The sequence below is a fragment of the Taudactylus pleione genome, unplaced genomic scaffold, assembly GCF_031769625.1.
Source record: "Taudactylus pleione unplaced genomic scaffold, aTauple2 ptg001804l, whole genome shotgun sequence".
NCBI classification, from domain to species: Eukaryota; Metazoa; Chordata; class Amphibia; order Anura; family Myobatrachidae; genus Taudactylus; species Taudactylus pleione.
The window spans coordinates 178,871-199,733 of NW_028286201.1; the positions used below are offsets into that span (position 1 = coordinate 178,871).

At 49.6% G+C, this 20,863-nt stretch overlaps 1 protein-coding gene across 1 annotated transcript in view; it reads left to right on the forward strand.

The window, feature by feature from the left end:
* RAB3GAP2 (RAB3 GTPase activating non-catalytic protein subunit 2) overlaps positions 1–20,863 on the forward strand; it is a gene marked incomplete at its 5' end in the record, with an annotated part of 258,046 nt that overhangs the window by 50,277 nt on the left and 186,906 nt on the right. Inside the window, one exon of the mRNA XM_088465026.1 lies at positions 9,542–9,669. Coding sequence (XP_088321152.1) covers positions 9,542–9,669 — 128 coding nt within the window. The remainder of the gene's footprint in view (positions 1–9,541; positions 9,670–20,863) is intronic.

Genomic DNA, 20,863 nt, shown 5'->3' on the forward strand with positions numbered 1-20,863 from the left:
ACACTTGGAGAGCTGTGACTGGGGAGGTAATGAGTGTGCCAGGCAGTACAAGCACAATAAGGGTTACACCTACATTCATATTACACCGTGTTACACTTGGAGAGCTGTGACTGGGGAGGTAATGAGTGTGCCAGGCAGTACAAGCACAATAAGGGTTACACCTACATTCATATTACACCGTGTTACACTTGGAGAGCTGTGACTGGGGAGGTAATGAGTGTGCCAGGCAGTACAAGCACAATAAGGGTTACACCTACATCCATATTACACCGTGTTACACTTGGAGAGCTGTGACTGGGGAGGTAATGAGTGTGCCAGGCAGTACAAGCACAATAAGGGTTACACCTACATTCATATTACACCGTGTTACACTTGGAGAGCTGTGACTGGGGAGGTAATGAGTGTGCCAGGCAGACCAAGCACAATAAGGGTTACACCTACATTCATATTACACCGTGTTACACTTGGAGAGCTGTGACTGGGGAGGTAATGAGTGTGCCAGGCAGACCAAGCACAATAAGGGTTACACCTACATTCATATTACACCGTGTTACACTTGGAGAGCTGTGACTGGGGAGGTAATGAGTGTGCCAGGCAGTACAAGCACAATAAGGGTTACACCTACATTCATATTACACCGTGTTACACTTGGAGATCTGTGACTGGGGAGGTAATGAGTGTGCCAGGCAGTACAAGCACAATAAGGGTTACACCTACATTCATATTACACCGTGTTACACTTGGAGATCTGTGACTGGGGAGGTAATGTGTGTGCCAGGCAGTACAAGCACAATAAGGGTTACACCTACATTCATATTACACCGTGTTACACTTGGAGAGCTGTGACTGGGGAGGTAATGAGTGTGCCAGGCAGACCAAGCACAATAAGGGTTACACCTACATTCATATTACACCGTGTTACACTTGGAGAGCTGTGACTGGGGAGGTACTGAGTGTGCCAGGCAGTACAAGCACAATAAGGGTTACACCTACATTCATATTACACCGTGTTACACTTGGAGAGCTGTGACTGGGGAGGTAATGAGTGTGCCAGGCAGTACAAGCACAATAAGGGTTACACCTACATTCATATTACACCGTGTTACACTTGGAGAGCTGTGACTGGGGAGGTAATGAGTGTGCCAGGCAGTACAAGCACAATAAGGGTTACACCTACATTCATATTACACTGTGTTACACTTGGAGAGCTGTGACTGGGGAGGTAATGAGTGTGCCAGGCAGTACAAGCACAATAAGGGTTACACCTACATTCATATTACACCTTGTTACACTTGGAGAGCTGTAACTGGGGAGGTAATGAGTGTGCCAGGCAGACCAAGCACAATAAGGGTTACACCTACATTCATATTACACCGTGTTACACTTGGAGAGCTGTGACTGGGGAGGTAATGAGTGTGCCAGGCAGTACAAGCACAATAAGGGTTACACCTACATTCATATTACACCGTGTTACACTTGGAGAGCTGTGACTGGGGAGGTAATGAGTGTGCCAGGCAGTACAAGCACAATAAGGGTTACACCTACATTCATATTACACCGTGTTACACTTGGAGAGCTGTGACTGGGGAGGTAATGAGTGTGCCAGGCAGTACAAGCACAATAAGGGTTACACCTACATTCATATTACACCGTGTTACACTTGGAGAGCTGTGACTGGGGAGGTAATGAGTGTGCCAGGCAGTACAAGCACAATAAGGGTTACACCTACATTCATATTACACCGTGTTACACTTGGAGAGCTGTGACTGGGGAGGTAATGAGTGTGCCAGGCAGTACAAGCACAATAAGGGTTACACCTACATTCATATTACACCGTGTTACACTTGGAGAGCTGTGACTGGGGAGGTAATGAGTGTGCCAGGCAGTACAAGCACAATAAGGGTTACACCTACATTCATATTACACCGTGTTACACTTGGAGAGCTGTGACTGGGGAGGTAATGAGTGTGCCAGGCAGAACAAGCACAATAAGGGTTACACCTACATTCATATTACACCTTGTTACACTTGGAGAGCTGTGACTGGGGAGGTAATGAGTGTGCCAGGCAGACCAAGCACAATAAGGGTTACACCTACATTCATATTACACCTTGTTACACTTGGAGAGCTGTGACTGGGGAGGTAATGTGTGTGCCAGGCAGTACAAGCACAATAAGGGTTACACCTACATTCATATTACACCGTGTTACACTTGGAGAGCTGTGACTGGGGAGGTAATGAGTGTGCCAGGCAGACCAAGCACAATAAGGGTTACACCTACATTCATATTACACCGTGTTACACTTGGAGAGCTGTGACTGGGGAGGTAATGAGTGTGCCAGGCAGTACAAGCACAATAAGGGTTACACCTACATTCATATTACACCGTGTTACACTTGGAGAGCTGTGACTGGGGAGGTAATGAGTGTGCCAGGCAGTACAAGCACAATAAGGGTTACACCTACATTCATATTACACCTTGTTACACTTGGAGAGCTGTGACTGGGGAGGTAATGAGTGTGCCAGGCTGTACAAGCACAATAAGGGTTACACCTACATTCATATTACACCGTGTTACACTTGGAGAGCTGTGACTGGGGAGGTAATGAGTGTGCCAGGCTGTACAAGCACAATAAGGGTTACACCTACATTCATATTACACCGTGTTACACTTGGAGAGCTGTGACTGGGGAGGTAATGAGTGTGCCAGGCAGAACAAGCACAATAAGGGTTACACCTACATTCATATTACACCGTGTTACACTTGGAGATCTGTGACTGGGGAGGTAATGAGTGTGCCAGGCAGTACAAGCACAATAAGGGTTACACCTACATTCATATTACACCGTGTTACACTTGGAGAGCTGTGACTGGGGAGGTAATGAGTGTGCCAGGCAGTACAAGCACAATAAGGGTTACACCTACATTCATATTACACTGTGTTACACTTGGAGAGCTGTGACTGGGGAGGTAATGAGTGTGCCAGGCAGTACAAGCACAATAAGGGTTACACCTACATTCATATTACACCGTGTTACACTTGGAGAGCTGTGACTGGGGAGGTAATGAGTGTGCCAGGCAGTACAAGCACAATAAGGGTTACACCTACATTCATATTACACTGTGTTACACTTGGAGAGCTGTGACTGGGGAGGTAATGAGTGTGCCAGGCAGACCAAGCACAATAAGGGTTACACCTACATTCATATTACACCGTGTTACACTTGGAGAGCTGTGACTGGGGAGGTAATGAGTGTGCCAGGCTGTACAAGCACAATAAGGGTTACACCTACATTCATATTACACCTTGTTACACTTGGAGAGCTGTGACTGGGGAGGTAATGAGTGTGCCAGGCAGTACAAGCACAATAAGGGTTACACCTACATTCATATTACACTGTGTTACACTTGGAGAGCTGTGACTGGGGAGGTAATGAGTGTGCCAGGCAGACCAAGCACAATAAGGGTTACACCTACATTCATATTACACCGTGTTACACTTGGAGAGCTGTGACTGGGGAGGTAATGAGTGTGCCAGGCAGTACAAGCACAATAAGGGTTACACCTACATTCATATTACACCGTGTTACACTTGGAGAGCTGTGACTGGGGAGGTAATGAGTGTGCCAGGCAGTACAAGCACAATAAGGGTTACACCTACATTCATATTACACCTTGTTACACTTGGAGAGCTGTGACTGGGGAGGTAATGAGTGTGCCAGGCTGTACAAGCACAATAAGGGTTACACCTACATTCATATTACACCGTGTTACACTTGGAGAGCTGTGACTGGGGAGGTAATGAGTGTGCCAGGCTGTACAAGCACAATAAGGGTTACACCTACATTCATATTACACCGTGTTACACTTGGAGAGCTGTGACTGGGGAGGTAATGAGTGTGCCAGGCAGTACAAGCACAATAAGGGTTACACCTACATTCATATTACACCGTGTTACACTTGGAGAGCTGTGACTGGGGAGGTAATGAGTGTGCCAGGCAGACCAAGCACAATAAGGGTTACACCTACATTCATATTACACCGTGTTACACTTGGAGAGCTGTGACTGGGGAGGTAATGAGTGTGCCAGGCTGTACAAGCACAATAAGGGTTACACCTACATTCATATTACACCTTGTTACACTTGGAGATCTGTGACTGGGGAGGTAATGAGTGTGCCAGGCTGTACAAGCACAACAAGGGTTACACCTACATTCATATTACACCGTGTTACACTTGGAGAGCTGTGACTGGGGAGGTAATGAGTGTGCCAGGCTGTACAAGCACAATAAGGGTTACACCTACATTCATATTACACCGTGTTACACTTGGAGATCTGTGACTGGGGAGGTAATGAGTGTGCCAGGCAGAACAAGCACAATAAGGGTTACACCTACATTCATATTACACCGTGTTACACTTGGAGATCTGTGACTGGGGAGGTAATGAGTGTGCCAGGCAGAACAAGCACAATAAGGGTTACACCTACATTCATATTACACCGTGTTACACTTGGAGAGCTGTGACTGGGGAGGTAATGAGTGTGCCAGGCAGTACAAGCACAATAAGGGTTACACCTACATTCATATTACACCGTGTTACACTTGGAGATCTGTGACTGGGGAGGTAATGAGTGTGCCAGGCAGAACAAGCACAATAAGGGTTACACCTACATTCATATTACACCGTGTTACACTTGGAGAGCTGTGACTGGGGAGGTAATGAGTGTGCCAGGCAGAACAAGCACAATAAGGGTTACACCTACATTCATATTACACCGTGTTACACTTGGAGAGCTGTGACTGGGGAGGTAATGAGTGTGCCAGGCAGAACAAGCACAATAAGGGTTACACCTACATTCATATTACACCGTGTTACACTTGGAGAGCTGTGACTGGGGAGGTAATGAGTGTGCCAGGCAGTACAAGCACAATAAGGGTTACACCTACATTCATATTACACCGTGTTACACTTGGAGAGCTGTGGCTGGGGAGGTAATGAGTGTGCCAGGCAGTACAAGCACAATAAGGGTTACACCTACATTCATATTACACCGTGTTACACTTGGAGAGCTGTGACTGGGGAGGTAATGAGTGTGCCAGGCAGTACAAGCACAATAAGGGTTACACCTACATTCATATTACACCGTGTTACACTTGGAGAGCTGTGACTGGGGAGGTAATGAGTGTGCCAGGCAGTACAAGCACAATAAGGGTTACACCTACATTCATATTACACCGTGTTACACTTGGAGAGCTGTGACTGGGGAGGTAATGAGTGTGCCAGGCAGTACAAGCACAATAAGGGTTACACCTACATTCATATTACACCGTGTTACACTTGGAGAGCTGTGACTGGGGAGGTAATGAGTGTGCCAGGCAGAACAAGCACAATAAGGGTTACACCTACATTCATATTACACCGTGTTACACTTGGAGAGCTGTGACTGGGGAGGTAATGAGTGTGCCAGGCAGAACAAGCACAATAAGGGTTACACCTACATTCATATTACACCGTGTTACACTTGGAGAGCTGTGACTGGGGAGGTAATGAGTGTGCCAGGCAGAACAAGCACAATAAGGGTTACACCTACATTCATATTACACCGTGTTACACTTGGAGATCTGTGACTGGGGAGGTAATGAGTGTGCCAGGCAGACCAAGCACAATAAGGGTTACACCTACATTCATATTACACCGTGTTACACTTGGAGAGCTGTGACTGGGGAGGTAATGAGTGTGCCAGGCAGAACAAGCACAATAAGGGTTACACCTACATTCATATTACACCGTGTTACACTTGGAGAGCTGTGACTGGGGAGGTAATGAGTGTGCCAGGCAGTACAAGCACAATAAGTGTTACACCTACATTCATATTACACCGTGTTACACTTGGAGAGCTGTGACTGGGGAGGTAATGAGTGTGCCAGGCAGTACAAGCACAATAAGGGTTACACCTACATTCATATTACACCGTGTTACACTTGGAGAGCTGTGACTGGGGAGGTAATGAGTGTGCCAGGCAGTACAAGCACAATAAGGGTTACACCTACATTCATATTACACCGTGTTACACTTGGAGAGCTGTGACTGGGGAGGTAATGAGTGTGCCAGGCAGTACAAGCACAATAAGGGTTACACCTACATTCATATTACACCGTGTTACACTTGGAGAGCTGTGACTGGGGAGGTAATGAGTGTGCCAGGCAGTACAAGCACAATAAGGGTTACACCTACATTCATATTACACTGTGTTACACTTGGAGAGCTGTGACTGGGGAGGTAATGAGTGTGCCAGGCAGACCAAGCACAATAAGGGTTACACCTACATTCATATTACACCGTGTTACACTTGGAGAGCTGTGACTGGGGAGGTACTGAGTGTGCCAGGCAGTACAAGCACAATAAGGGTTACACCTACATTCATATTACACCGTGTTACACTTGGAGAGCTGTGACTGGGGAGGTAATGAGTGTGCCAGGCAGTACAAGCACAATAAGGGTTACACCTACATTCATATTACACTGTGTTACACTTGGAGAGCTGTGACTGGGGAGGTAATGAGTGTGCCAGGCAGACCAAGCACAATAAGGGTTACACCTACATTCATATTACACCGTGTTACACTTGGAGAGCTGTGACTGGGGAGGTACTGAGTGTGCCAGGCAGTACAAGCACAATAAGGGTTACACCTACATTCATATTACACCGTGTTACACTTGGAGAGCTGTGACTGGGGAGGTAATGAGTGTGCCAGGCAGTACAAGCACAATAAGGGTTACACCTACATTCATATTACACTGTGTTACACTTGGAGAGCTGTGACTGGGGAGGTAATGAGTGTGCCAGGCTGTACAAGCACAATAAGGGTTACACCTACATTCATATTACACCGTGTTACACTTGGAGAGCTGTGACTGGGGAGGTACTGAGTGTGCCAGGCAGTACAAGCACAATAAGGGTTACACCTACATTCATATTACACCGTGTTACACTTGGAGAGCTGTGACTGGGGAGGTAATGAGTGTGCCAGGCAGTACAAGCACAATAAGGGTTACACCTACATTCATATTACACCGTGTTACACTTGGAGAGCTGTGACTGGGGAGGTAATGAGTGTGCCAGGCAGTACAAGCACAATAAGGGTTACACCTACATTCATATTACACCGTGTTACACTTGGAGAGCTGTGACTGGGGAGGTAATGAGTGTGCCAGGCAGTACAAGCACAATAAGGGTTACACCTACATTCGTATTACACCTTGTTACACTTGGAGAGCTGTGACTGGGGAGGTAATGAGTGTGCCAGGCAGAACAAGCACAATAAGGGTTACACCTACATTCATATTACACCGTGTTACACTTGGAGAGCTGTGACTGGGGAGGTAATGAGTGTGCCAGGCAGAACAAGCACAATAAGGGTTACACCTACATTCATATTACACTGTGTTACACTTGGAGAGCTGTGACTGGGGAGGTAATGAGTGTGCCAGGCAGTACAAGCACAATAAGGGTTACACCTACATTCATATTACACCGTGTTACACTTGGAGAGCTGTGACTGGGGAGGTAATGAGTGTGCCAGGCAGTACAAGCACAATAAGGGTTACACCTACATTCATATTACACCGTGTTACACTTGGAGAGCTGTGACTGGGGAGGTAATGAGTGTGCCAGGCAGAACAAGCACAATAAGGGTTACACCTACATTCATATTACACCGTGTTACACTTGGAGAGCTGTGACTGGGGAGGTAATGAGTGTGCCAGGCTGTACAAGCACAATAAGGGTTACACCTACATTCATATTACACCGTGTTACACTTGGAGATCTGTGACTGGGGAAGTAATGAGTGTGCCAGGCAGTACAAGCACAATAAGGGTTACACCTACATTCATATTACACCGTGTTACACTTGGAGAGCTGTGACTGGGGAGGTAATGAGTGTGCCAGGCAGTACAAGCACAATAAGGGTTACACCTACATTCGTATTACACCTTGTTACACTTGGAGAGCTGTGACTGGGGAGGTAATGAGTGTGCCAGGCAGTACAAGCACAATAAGGGTTACACCTACATTCATATTACACCGTGTTACACTTGGAGATCTGTGACTGGGGAGGTAATGAGTGTGCCAGGCAGTACAAGCACAATAAGGGTTACACCTACATTCATATTACACCGTGTTACACTTGGAGAGCTGTGACTGGGGAGGTAATGAGTGTGCCAGGCAGTACAAGCACAATAAGGGTTACACCTACATTCGTATTACACCTTGTTACACTTGGAGAGCTGTGACTGGGGAGGTAATGAGTGTGCCAGGCAGAACAAGCACAATAAGGGTTACACCTACATTCATATTACACCGTGTTACACTTGGAGAGCTGTGACTGGGGAGGTAATGAGTGTGCCAGGCAGAACAAGCACAATAAGGGTTACACCTACATTCATATTACACTGTGTTACACTTGGAGAGCTGTGACTGGGGAGGTAATGAGTGTGCCAGGCAGTACAAGCACAATAAGGGTTACACCTACATTCATATTACACCGTGTTACACTTGGAGAGCTGTGACTGGGGAGGTAATGAGTGTGCCAGGCAGTACAAGCACAATAAGGGTTACACCTACATTCATATTACACCGTGTTACACTTGGAGAGCTGTGACTGGGGAGGTAATGAGTGTGCCAGGCTGTACAAGCACAATAAGGGTTACACCTACATTCATATTACACCGTGTTACACTTGGAGAGCTGTGACTGGGGAGGTAATGAGTGTGCCAGGCTGTACAAGCACAATAAGGGTTACACCTACATTCATATTACACCGTGTTACACTTGGAGAGCTGTGACTGGGGAGGTAATGAGTGTGCCAGGCAGTACAAGCACAATAAGGGTTACACCTACATTCGTATTACACCTTGTTACACTTGGAGAGCTGTGACTGGGGAGGTAATGAGTGTGCCAGGCAGTACAAGCACAATAAGGGTTACACCTACATTCATATTACACCGTGTTACACTTGGAGAGCTGTGACTGGGGAGGTAATGAGTGTGCCAGGCAGTACAAGCACAATAAGGGTTACACCTACATTCATATTACACCGTGTTACACTTGGAGAGCTGTGACTGGGGAGGTAATGAGTGTGCCAGGCAGAACAAGCACAATAAGGGTTACACCTACATCCATATTACACCGTGTTACACTTGGAGATCTGTGACTGGGGAGGTAATGAGTGTGCCAGGCAGTACAAGCACAATAAGGGTTACACCTACATTCATATTACACCGTGTTACACTTGGAGAGCTGTGACTGGGGAGGTAATGAGTGTGCCAGGCAGACCAAGCACAATAAGGGTTACACCTACATTCATATTACACCGTGTTACACTTGGAGATCTGTGACTGGGGAGGTAATGAGTGTGCCAGGCAGAACAAGCACAATAAGGACAGGCTGAGCAGGAAACGGCCGCCGGGGTCACCTGCACATATTTGATTGGCTGATTAATGGCGCAGACTGTATGTTATCTTCCCTTTTCCTCAGAGTCTGAGTATGTGGATGAGGGTCTGCTGGGATCTTGTGAGGACAAACTGAAACTTCTGCACCTTTATGAATCAGTCCAAAAAATCAATTCTGTTGTGACAGAGACGGACAGAACCCCCTCAGCTAATGTAAGTTCTAGTGTAAGAACGGACCTGTACATACAGTGTGATGTGGACACAGCTTGTTGTTCTTACCCTCTCTGCCATCACACCCATCTCCCACATACCGCATGTCACCCATGCTGGAGCTCAGCGCAGGATTTTCCTTTCTGCTGGGAATGTGAAGGGTTTAACTTTTCTAAAGCAATGACCAGGGACAGGGATCCGTTCTCAGTCATAGAGTACTGTACTGTACGTGGTCCCCATCATGGACAGTGTAGAGATAGGCAGTACCGTTGTTGAAGGGGAGTCACTGGGGGTACAGTAGTGATGGTAGGGGGCTGGTGGAGTGACAGCTGTGGTGGGTGATAAATGGGGAAGGGGAAAGGAGGGGATCTAGGATTTGGCAGTAGGAGACATTAGTTTATGGAGAAATTACAGTTTTTATCATTTCATTTGTGTATATATTTTTGAGTTACTTCGTTTGGTTCTACAGATTATTGTATGAGAACCAGGATTATTTCACAGGATTGTAAAGAAAATCAAAATATCCCAAATCTGTAATCTTATAAAGTTACTGCCTAGTTCTACACACCTGAAATAGTCCATCTGCCCCGTATTTCACATGTCTCACCCCGTCGCTGTACATGACTAGTGCAGCTCCTTCTGTACAGTACAACTGCGGATTTGGAGCCTCGCTCATTGTCAGCTTTGAGGGGGATGTATTTACACCCCTCGCCCCCCAGACGTCCGCAGCCACGGGAGAAACAGGAAGACCTCACCTTTTGGCAATATTACCCTGTGTATATAGGTGGGTAGGTTACACGTGTCCTATCACCTGCCTAATAGCACCTGTATGTATGGGGGTGTCTCCTGTGATCACCAGACAATATTACCCTGTGTATATAGGTGGGTAGGTTACACGTGTCCTATCACCTGCCTAATAGCACCTGTATGTATGGGGGTGTCTCCTGTGATCACCAGACAGTATTACCCTGTGTATATAGGTGGGTAGGTTACACGTGTCCTATCACCTGCCTAATAGCACCTGTATGTATGGGGCTGTCTCCTGTGATCACCAGACAATATTACCCTGTGTATATAGGTGGGTAGGTTACACGTGTCCTATCACCTGCCTAATAGCACCTGTATGTATGGGGGTGTCTCATGTGATCACCAGACAATATTACCCTGTGTATATAGGTGGGTAGGTTACACGTGTCCTATCACCTGTATGTATGGAGGTGTCTCCTGTGATCACCAGACAATATTACCCTGTGTATATAGGTGGGTAGGTTACACGTGTCCTATCACCTGCCTAATAGCACCTGTATGTATGGGGGTGTCTCCTGTGATCACCAGACAATATTACCCTGTGTATATAGGGGGGTAGGTTACACATGTCCTGTCACCTGTCTAATAGCACCTGTATGTATGGGGGTGTCTCCTGTGATCACCAGACAATATTACCCTGTGTATATAGGGGGGTAGGTTACACATGTCCTATCACCTGTATGTATGGGGGTGTCTCCTGTGATCACCAGACAATATTACCCTGTGTATATAGGTGGGTAGGTTACACGTGTCCTGTCACCTGCCTAATAGCACCTGTATGTATGGGGGTGTCTCCTGTGATCACCAGACAATATTACCCTGTGTATATAGGTGGGTAGGTTACACGTGTCCTATCACCTGCCTAATAGCACCTGTATGTATGGGGGTGTCTCCTGTGATCACCAGACAATATTACCCTGTGTATATAGGTGGGTAGGTTACACGTGTCCTATCACCTGCCTAATAGCACCTGTATGTATGGGGGTGTCTCCTGTGATCACCAGACAGTATTACCCTGTGTATATAGGTGGGTAGGTTACACATGTCCTATCACCTGCCTAATAGCACCTGTATGTATGGTGGTGTCTCCTGTGATCACCAGACAGTATTACCCTGTGTATATAGGTGGGTAGGTTACACGTGTCCTGTCACCTGCCTAATAGCACCTGTTTCTACTTCAGGGTCCATAGGGGGTCCACAGGGTTGACCTTGGGGTATAGCTGGATCTGGATCCACGGGCACCACGCAGTTAAAGCTTTGCTGCTCCCAGGATGCACTTGGGTCCGTCCTCCTCTATACCCCGCCCCGGCCACAGGCACCTCAGTTTTAGTTGGTGCCCGGCCGGAGTCGGGTCACCCTGTCGCAGTGGGGCTGCAGGAGCAGCCCCTAAGCTTTATTTTAAAAGAGAAATTTTTTATTTCTACTTCAGGGTCCATAGGGGGTCCACAGGGTTGAGCTTGGGGTATAGGTTGGGAACCAAATCCGGGCACCACGCAGTTAAAGCTTTTAGCTCCCAGGATGCACTGGGTCCACTCTCCCTATAACCCCACCCCCAAGCCAGAGGCACCTCAGTTTAAGTTGGTGCCCGGCCGGAGTCGGGTCACCGTTAGCGCAGGGGGAGCTGATTAGCAGCCCCTAAGCTTATTTTATTTTTTTAGGGACAAAGTTTTTTCCATGGACTTTGGACTCTTCAGAGCGGCAGCGTCGGACTGTCCATAGGACGTCTAAGCTGCCGCTCCGTCACCCCGCAGGCGCTGAGACGCCAGTACAGATCTGGGGATCTCAGCGGGACCCCAGAGTCTGTACTAGCCGGACTCTGTGGGCGCCCAGGACTGCTGCCGGATCCACGGGGAGCAGGTAAGGTCGCGGATCACCGCTTGCGGTGATCCGCGCATTTCAAATGCAGTCCTGTGCCTCCGGTCTCAGGGGACAGACCGGAGGCGCCGGCAGTGGCGGCGGGCCCCCCATACCCCGTGTGTCCACTAGACCACCAGGGACTTAACGATCGGTGCAGGGAGCCGGCGTCCCGGGGGTTAATAGCCGGCCAGGGGAGGCAGCCTTCCCTGTTACAGCGGCTCCTCCCCTCAGCTCAGCGCGCCTTTCAGTATCCATAGTCTGGCGTCGCTGAGCTGCTTCCTCCGCGGGCCACGCTTCCTCTGAGGTCTCCAGCGGCCATTTTCTCTGTGGTGCAGCAGAGATCTCCGGAGATGGCAGTGAGTCCAGTCCCCCTGCGTACCTCACCATCAGGTCAGTGTACACAGCGCTGTAGCCTTCCCAGACACTGAATCTGGGCAGTTGAATGCAGTGTAATAGTGCAGTATATTATATGACATGTTTATGTATATATGTATATATCTGCATTGTATGTGACTTATGCTAGTGCTGACTGTCTGTACTTTATTCTCTCACCTGTCAGTGTATATCTATCCCTTTTCTTTATCTGCCCTAATACAGCTGTACTTAGGGTGGTTCTGAGACCTCACATTTATATACTTGTTAATATTTGTGTGGTTTGTCACATACTGTTGCGTGCTGCACGTTGCCATATTTTAGATGGAACTGTGTGTTGCATACGCTGAAAATGGGTCCCTGCAGCTAATTTTTGGCATCAGTCAGGACCAGTATAGTGCTGCTTAATATTTCCGCCAAGATTGGTCAGATATGTCTGACCAGGAGATAGAGCGTTATACTGCACCCATTTTTACTATCCTGCAAGTCATGTGCTGCAGGTGTTAGTGCGGAGGATTTGACTCATAAAGGGTTCTGTATGTGGCGTCATCTGGTGCTGGCCTCTTTCACGACCCCCTTGGGCGGTTTGTTTTCTCGGGATCCTCTCAATTGCGGATCGCCGGGCGGGCCCCATTGTTGTACCTCACTTGGGGTTACTTCACCATACTGCCCTTTTCATCTCAGGGTATCTCGCAGCTTCTTGCACTCTTCCCCTGTGACACAGACTACCGCTCCCTGCAGGGGTTTTTCGCAGTATATGAATTCCCCCTGGTGCCACAATAGTCTGTCATTCCCCTTGCAGGGATTACCACAACAGCCACCCTGGGTGGATGTCGTTTTCTACGAAACGCTAATTGGCGTGGTTGACGCCCTGTGGTTACTTCCCAGTTGGCTCTGCCGTGAACTGGGTACTGTTTGGGGCTCTTTCCCTCTTACACGGGGGGAAGCCTATTTCAGGTATTATTATCCCTGCTTTAGGGCTGGTAGCAGGTCCATTCTGGTTAGAGTGAATGTTGACCTGCACCTGTATCATACACCCTCAGTATTGCATGCCTTCGGGTTCCCTGTTGCTGACTAGCGGGTGGATCGCATAGCGGGACTCTGGCTGTTGCCAGATAGGAGGTGTTACAACAGTGTTTGGCCTCCTGTCCCAAATTCACTGAGGGTCATCACGAGCCCCTCCTGGGGTGGATGGGCGTGTTACTCGTCTGATTACAGACGTTACTACGCCTCCCATTCCTGCGTGGTCGGATTCTTCGGATCCGTAGGTGGTAACTCTGCCTGAAATCAGTATACTTGCTTTCAGGAGTTGTTACCCATCCTACCATGGCTATAGCATGGTTGGTTAATACTATTGCATATTGGGTTGATGCATTTGTAACGTTTTTTCCCCTCCAACACGTCGGGGGTTCAAATGTATTTGGTCGCTCACGTAATATATGCTGTTGTCATAGGTGGAAATGCCTATATTGGATACCAGTCTCCTAACTTTCAGAGTTCCGGCTGCGACTGTATCCTCCGTAATACCCTATGGCTGCGCTCTGGGAATGCAGAGGTGCAGATACCATCTTTAGGGTTGATATTGTTTGGTCCTGACCTTGACAAGATTGTAGTAACATTGGCAGTATTACTAACGACAAGTTTACCGCTTTCAGCTATGCCCACTACAAGGCCTCAGACTAAGTCTGTTAAGTCTTTTTTGTCCTCTGGGTCAGCCTAAAGGTCTCTTTCTTCGTAGACTGTCGGCATCTACAAGGGCCGACATATCCAGTACCGAGCAGGCCTGGACTGCCAGCCGATCCTGCTTCTGAACCTACGGATATCTCTTCAGCCTGACGGGACAGGCCTACAACTGGGAGATACCGATTTTCTCAGTTCGCCCGGTATTAGTGTCAAGTTGCCGCGGCTACGTGGGTAGGAGGGTACGCCCTCTTTACAAGGGCCTTACAGATCCAGAAAGCTATGCAGTTGTTGCGGTAAGCGGAGCTAATTAGGCCATCCCCACTATCTCAGTGAGGGACTGGTTGTTCTGTTTTCTTTCTGGTGCGGTGGCTGAATGGTCCTCTTTGGCCTATTCTCTGTCTCAATTCCCTGAACCAGTTCCTAAAGCTACCTGGGCTCAGGAGGAAATCCCTATGCTCCATCATACGATGTTTGGAACCTGGGGACTTTATGGTATCACTGGATATACAGGATGCGTGCCTACGGGTACTTACAGAGACCTTTCCTCAGCATGGGCTGAGGTTTGCTGTATCACAGCAACACTTACAATTTTTCGGGCTCTGCCTGTTGGGACTGTCCTCAGCCCCACAGGGGTTTACCAGCGTTTTGGATTTTCTGACAGTTCTTCTGTTCAGTATATCCCAATGCTCCTGTACTTGGACGGCCTCCTGCTCTTAGCGGGATCACCGGGGTACTTTACGGCCAGGTCAGGATGACTGTGGCTTCTTCAGGGTGCAGACGTTTAATCAACGGGGAAAAAGTCCTCCCTGCATCCCTCTCTGGGTATTCTTCATCTAGGATCCCTGCTGGATTCTCAGAATCTGAGAATTCTTCTGGCGTAAGACGGAATCTCCTCTCTTCCATTAGGAGTACATGGTTGTCTGCGCAGTCGACAGATGTCTTTACACTCTGGGATGCATGGTGGAATGGGCTCAGTTCCATTCCAGGCCTTTCCATAATTGGCTCATCTCCAGATGGAATGAGTTTTTTCTGTCGGATAACTGTTCAAACGATGATGCTCTCTCCGGAGGCAAGTCGGTCCCTGTCCGGGTGGCTATGGCCATCTCGTCCAGGGTTTTCTTTGCTAGGGACAGTGTCTGGACCGAATCCTTTTCAGTGCAGTTGGACGTCTGTCGATTCCACCCTGTCAATTAACTTACTCTGGCATAACTCTTGTTTCCCGGTGAACCTGAAAAGGTTCAGTCCGACAGGGTCAGGACAGTGGCTTCCTTTTTAGCAACACTGTTCGTTGGGTGGCAATGACAGGTATGTCACATATTCGGACATAGTCCGAGGGTCTCCTCCCGACCATCTCGGCAGCGTTCATTTCAGGAGCTCTCCATTGGGAAGCGGGAGTCCTCAGCCGTCACGACGTGCATCCCGGGGACTAGTCTCTTCCCCAAGAGAGGTTTCATCTCCTGGTGAGCAGGGGGGGCCCCCCTGAGGTGACCCTCATGGCCTTCTGACTTTATCACACTATGGTGTTACAGTCCAGCTCTGGGGATTCTGAAGCAACCTTCAGCGACTCTTTGTCGGTGAAGTGGTCCTTCCACTTTGTGTACCTGTGTTCTCCGGTCTCCCTTCTTCCTCGAGGTCTTTGGAAGTGTTTTCAATCGAGACGGAGATGCTTTCCTGCTGGTGGCTCCTGATTGCCCCAGATGTCAGGGGTACTTGGATCTTCGGAGTCTCTACATCGATACTCCATCCCTGATGCTTCACTGCCCGGACCTGTTGTCTCAGGGTCCTTGGTTTTGCCTTGGACCTGGGTCGTTTGTCTTTGACTGTGTCCTTACAGTGGTCTTACGGCTTCCCTGGCTTTGTCATCGTTGGAATGATTAGAGCACATGGATCAGCTTTTGCTGGGACCTACCACAAACTGTGGCAGCCATAAATCTTATGGTATTGTACCTGTCGATACAATCCTCCGGTGTCCAGGATTTCCAGATATTCTGGCATTCCTTCCGGCTGGCTTGGGTTTCACACTTGGCCTGGTCTTCCTGACAGTGCGGATCTCTACACTGTCAGTATGGTTAAGATATGGAATTGCTCCACTCTGGTATCCAGTTCATCCTTTGGAGTGTTTTCTTGATTATGCCTCCATTTGTCCTCCCTAGGGACTCCTTGGGAGTAAGTAGTGGTTCTTCGTTACCTCCGGGGACAGTCAATGGAACCGCTGGTTGTGATAGCCATTACATGGTCTATTGCTTAGGCTCTCTCTTTCTCTCAGGGTGTTTATATCAACCAGGAGAGTGTCTGAATTGGGAGCGTTCTCATGTGGCTCCCTCTTCTGGAGGGCATCATGTCAGGGTGGGAGTTGCTCTCGCCCTGTGTTTCTTCTTAGTGGTTTTCAGGTTCCATATTATTCTGGAACTTATGGTACGGCCATTCTGTCCCCAGTCCTCTCGGCTGGTGTGGCCTCATTGACTGTGGTCTGGCCTCTTTGGATTTATGTGATCCGTTCAGGTTCCTTACGGAAATCGGACTCCTTATTGGTGGTCTGAGATTTCTGGTTTTCACAGGAAAGGATGGCCGGCCTATAACCAAATGTTGGCTGGATGGCCTCGTAGGTCTTCCTCAGGGGCCTACCCATGGGTAGGCCTTCCTGTTGTTGATGCTTGTTTTTTCTCGGGCCATGTGACCCTCGTGTGCGGCTCGCTGTGGCGCCTCGGCTGTTTTGCCTTACTAGGTGGCCACGTGGTCTTCTGTCCACACCTTTTTAAGGTTCTAGGCATTGGTTTCCTTTGCCTCTCAGGATGCTTCCTTTTTGGCGACGGATTCTCCTCTCAGCACAGGAGCGTCCCCACCCTTGGTTGAACTGCTTTGGGACATCCCCAAGGTCAACCCTGTGGACCCCCTATGGACCCTGAAGTAGAAAACAAGAGATATGGTAAGAACTTACCTTTGTTATCTCTGTTTCTACGAAGTCCATAGGGTCCACAGGGCGCCCACCCTGACGCACCTGGCTTCATATGGGCTGTGTGGCTGGTCACCGGTTTTCCGTCTCCCATTTCGGTGAGTATGGTTATTGAGTGTTCCAGTTTTCTCTCTCTTTTTCTCTCCTCCTCCGGCCTTTGGCTACTTACAAACTGAGGTGCCTCTGGCTTGGGGGCGGGGTTATAGGGAGAGTGGACCCAGTGCATCCTGGGAGCTAAAAGCTTTAACTGCGTGGTGCCCGGATTTGGTTCCCAACCTATACCCCAAGGTCAACCCTGTGGACCCTATGGACTTCGTAGAAACAGAGATAAACATATCTCTTGTTTTTTTTCTTCTTTTTTTACACTGTTAGAGCGGCAGCATCAGACTGTCCTTTAGGACGTCCACGCTGCCACTCCTTCTCCCCGCTGGCGCCGCGACGCCAGTACAGCTCTGGGGATCGCGGCGGGACCCCAGAGCCTGTACTAGCCGGGCTCTGGGGACTCCCTTGACTGCTGCCGGACGGACGGGGATCAGGTAAGCCGCGGGTCGCCGCGTGCGGCGGCCCGCGGATACTTCAATGCAGTCAGGAGCCTCCAGTCTCTGGGGACAGACCGGAGGCGCTAGCGGCGGCGGCGGGCTCCCCCTCAATTGAGGAATACCCCGCGTGTCCGCTAGACCACCAGGGTATCAGGCTGGTAGCGGGACCGGCAACCCGGGGGTTAATTGCTAGCCAGGGGAGGCAGCCTTCCCTGTCTAGCGGCTCCTCCCCTCAGCTCAGCGCGCCTTTCAACTAGGAGTCTGGCGTCGCTGAGCTGCTCTTATCTCTCGGCCACTCCTCCTCTGAGGTCTCCGGCGGCCATCTTTACTGGCACATCGCAGACTCCCAGGCGGTATCAAGTGGACCGGTCCCCCTGTGTACCTCTCCCCTGCTAAAGGACAGTGTACACAGCGCTATAGCCCTCCCAGACACTGAATCTGGGCGGTTGATTGTAGCGGAAGGTGCAGTGAGTATAACTTTTCTGCATTGTATGTGACTATTGCTAGTGCTGCCTGTCTGTGACTTATTCTCCTTTACTGTCAGCTTATACCTATCCTTTTCCTTCTCCTACGGCCCGGCAGGTGTGTGGGGGAAGGGCGTTTTTCTGAGACCCTCACTTATATAAAACACGTATTTGTGGGGTCAGTCACATACTGTTGTGTGCTACACAGTACCATATCTGGGCTGTTGTGTCGCATACTGGTGAGTGCGCGGGTGTTAAAACCGTAATTCCTCTGGTGATACCTGTTTCTTGTGATTTATGGTATCATGTCTGATGAGGAGACTGAGCGCTCTGTGGCTCCTGTGCTATTTTCCTGCAGACGCTGTGCTGCTGGAGTTGATGGGGAGGACTTATCTCAGGATGGTCTGTGCGGGCGGTGCCAGCTGGTACCGGGCCCCTCCAACCCCCCTGTATCACAGGACCCTCCTTGGGCGATGTTTTCACAGGTGCTGGCGTCTATTGCGGACCGGTTATCGGTCCCATCAGCGGTCCCTTCTAGGGCGTTACCGCAGCCCACCATCCCCCATTCCCCGAGGGTTCCACAAATGTTGCGGTCTTCCCCCGGGGCCCAGACTGTGGGTCCTTACTCGGGACTGCCTGTGTATGTGCAGTCTTCCCCAGGGACGTGTCAGTCTGTAGTGCCTTTGCAGAGTTTTGCTCCGACGGCTCCTCCGCCTTGGGTGGATGTTCTATCCAGCTCCGTATAGAGTCTGGCGGCTTCATCCTCGGCGTTTCAGTCCATGTTGCAAGGTGATGTGCCACCAAGGGTGTCTAAACGTCCGGTTGTGAGTTCACTAGCTGCGCAGTTGTCGGACTCGGAAGTGTCCTCAGATGATGGAGAAATCCATGAGGACTCTGACTCTGATGTCATGGGGCAGGAGGTGGAAGCTAAGTCCTCCATTAATGTTCCAGCCTTAGTTAGGGCGGTGCGGGCTATCCTACATGTTGAGGATGATGCGCCGGCTCCTAGGTCGAAGTTTCCTACCTTTAAAAAGGCCAAGGTGACCTCAACTGTGTTCCCCCTGTCTGATCAATTATCGGATCATATGGCGGCGGCCTGGCAATTACCTAGTAAGAGGTTCCATCCACAGAAGAGGTTGGCGGCGAACTATCCTTTTCCTGAAGCTCATTGCAGGAAATGGGAAACTCCGCCGGCGGTGGATTCCCACGTTACCCGCTTGATCAAAAGCGCGACGTTGCCATTGCCGTCTATCTCCTCTTTGAAGGATCCCACGGACAGGAAGGTGGAGACTTGTTTAAAGTCCATTTATTCTCTTTCCGGGGCGGTGGCTCGCCCGTCCATGGCTATCTCCTGGGTGGCTAAAGCCATTGAGGCATGGGCCAATGCCTTGGAGGATACCTTTCCTGATGAGGCTCCGGATATCCAGAGAGCGTTAGTGGGACAGATGCGGGATGCAGCTTCCTATATTGGGGAAGCGTCTTTGGATGCCAGCCTGCTCACTTCTCGGGTGTCGGCTGCAGCGGTATCTGCTCGGCGCTCCCTGTGGCTGAGGTCCTGGAGGGCTGATGCAGATTCAAAAAAGGGTCTGGAGGCCTTGCCTTTTAATGGTGATTTACTATTTGGTCCGGATTTGGACAGAATAGTGGATACTTTGGCTAAGTCCAAGTCGGCTTTTCTCCCTTCGGCCTCTGCGCCGGCTAAAGTGAGGAGCTCTGCCTTTCGGTCCTTTCGGGTTCAGGGTAAGGCCAAGGGCCAGTCCTTCCCGAGACATTCGGCGACCAAGGCCGCACCCAAGCCCAAGAAGCAGGCATGGAGTGCTCGGCGCCCTTCTTCCAAGCAGGAGGATAAGCCTGCTGCCTGATGGGACGGGCCTCTCTCTGGGGGACCCCAGAGTGGGAGGCCGACTTCTCCAATTCGCCCAGTGTTAGCACAATACCACCACGGATGCCTGGGTTCGAGAAGTAGTCTCTCAGGGGTACGCCCTGTCTTTTCGGTTCAGGCCGCCCCACCAGTTTTTCTGTACGAGTCCTTCTCTGGACAAGACCAAAGCGGGTCAGATTCAGGTAGCTATAGAATCCTTGCTACAAGCAGGGGTCATTGTTCCCGTTCCGCAGTCTCAGCGCGGGACGGGGTACTATTCTACTCTGTTTCTGGTACAGAAACCCAATGGTTCTCATCGCCCTATCCTGAATTTGAAGTCTCTGACCAGATACCTCAGAGTTCCCAGGTTCAGGATGGAAACGTTACGTTCCATCATTCTGGCGATGGAACCCGGGGATTATATGGTCTCCCTCGATATCCAGGACGCCTATCTCCATGTGCCCATAGCACCGGCACATCAGCGGTATCTGAGGTTTGCTATCCTGAACCATCACTACCAATTTCGGGCGTTGCCTTTTGGCCTTTCCACGGCTCCGAGGGTGTTCACCAAGGTGATGGCGGTTATGGCTGCCCACCTTCGGGGTCAGGGTCTACGTCTGTTGCCGTACCTGGACGATCTTCTGCTGCTGGCGAGCTCCCC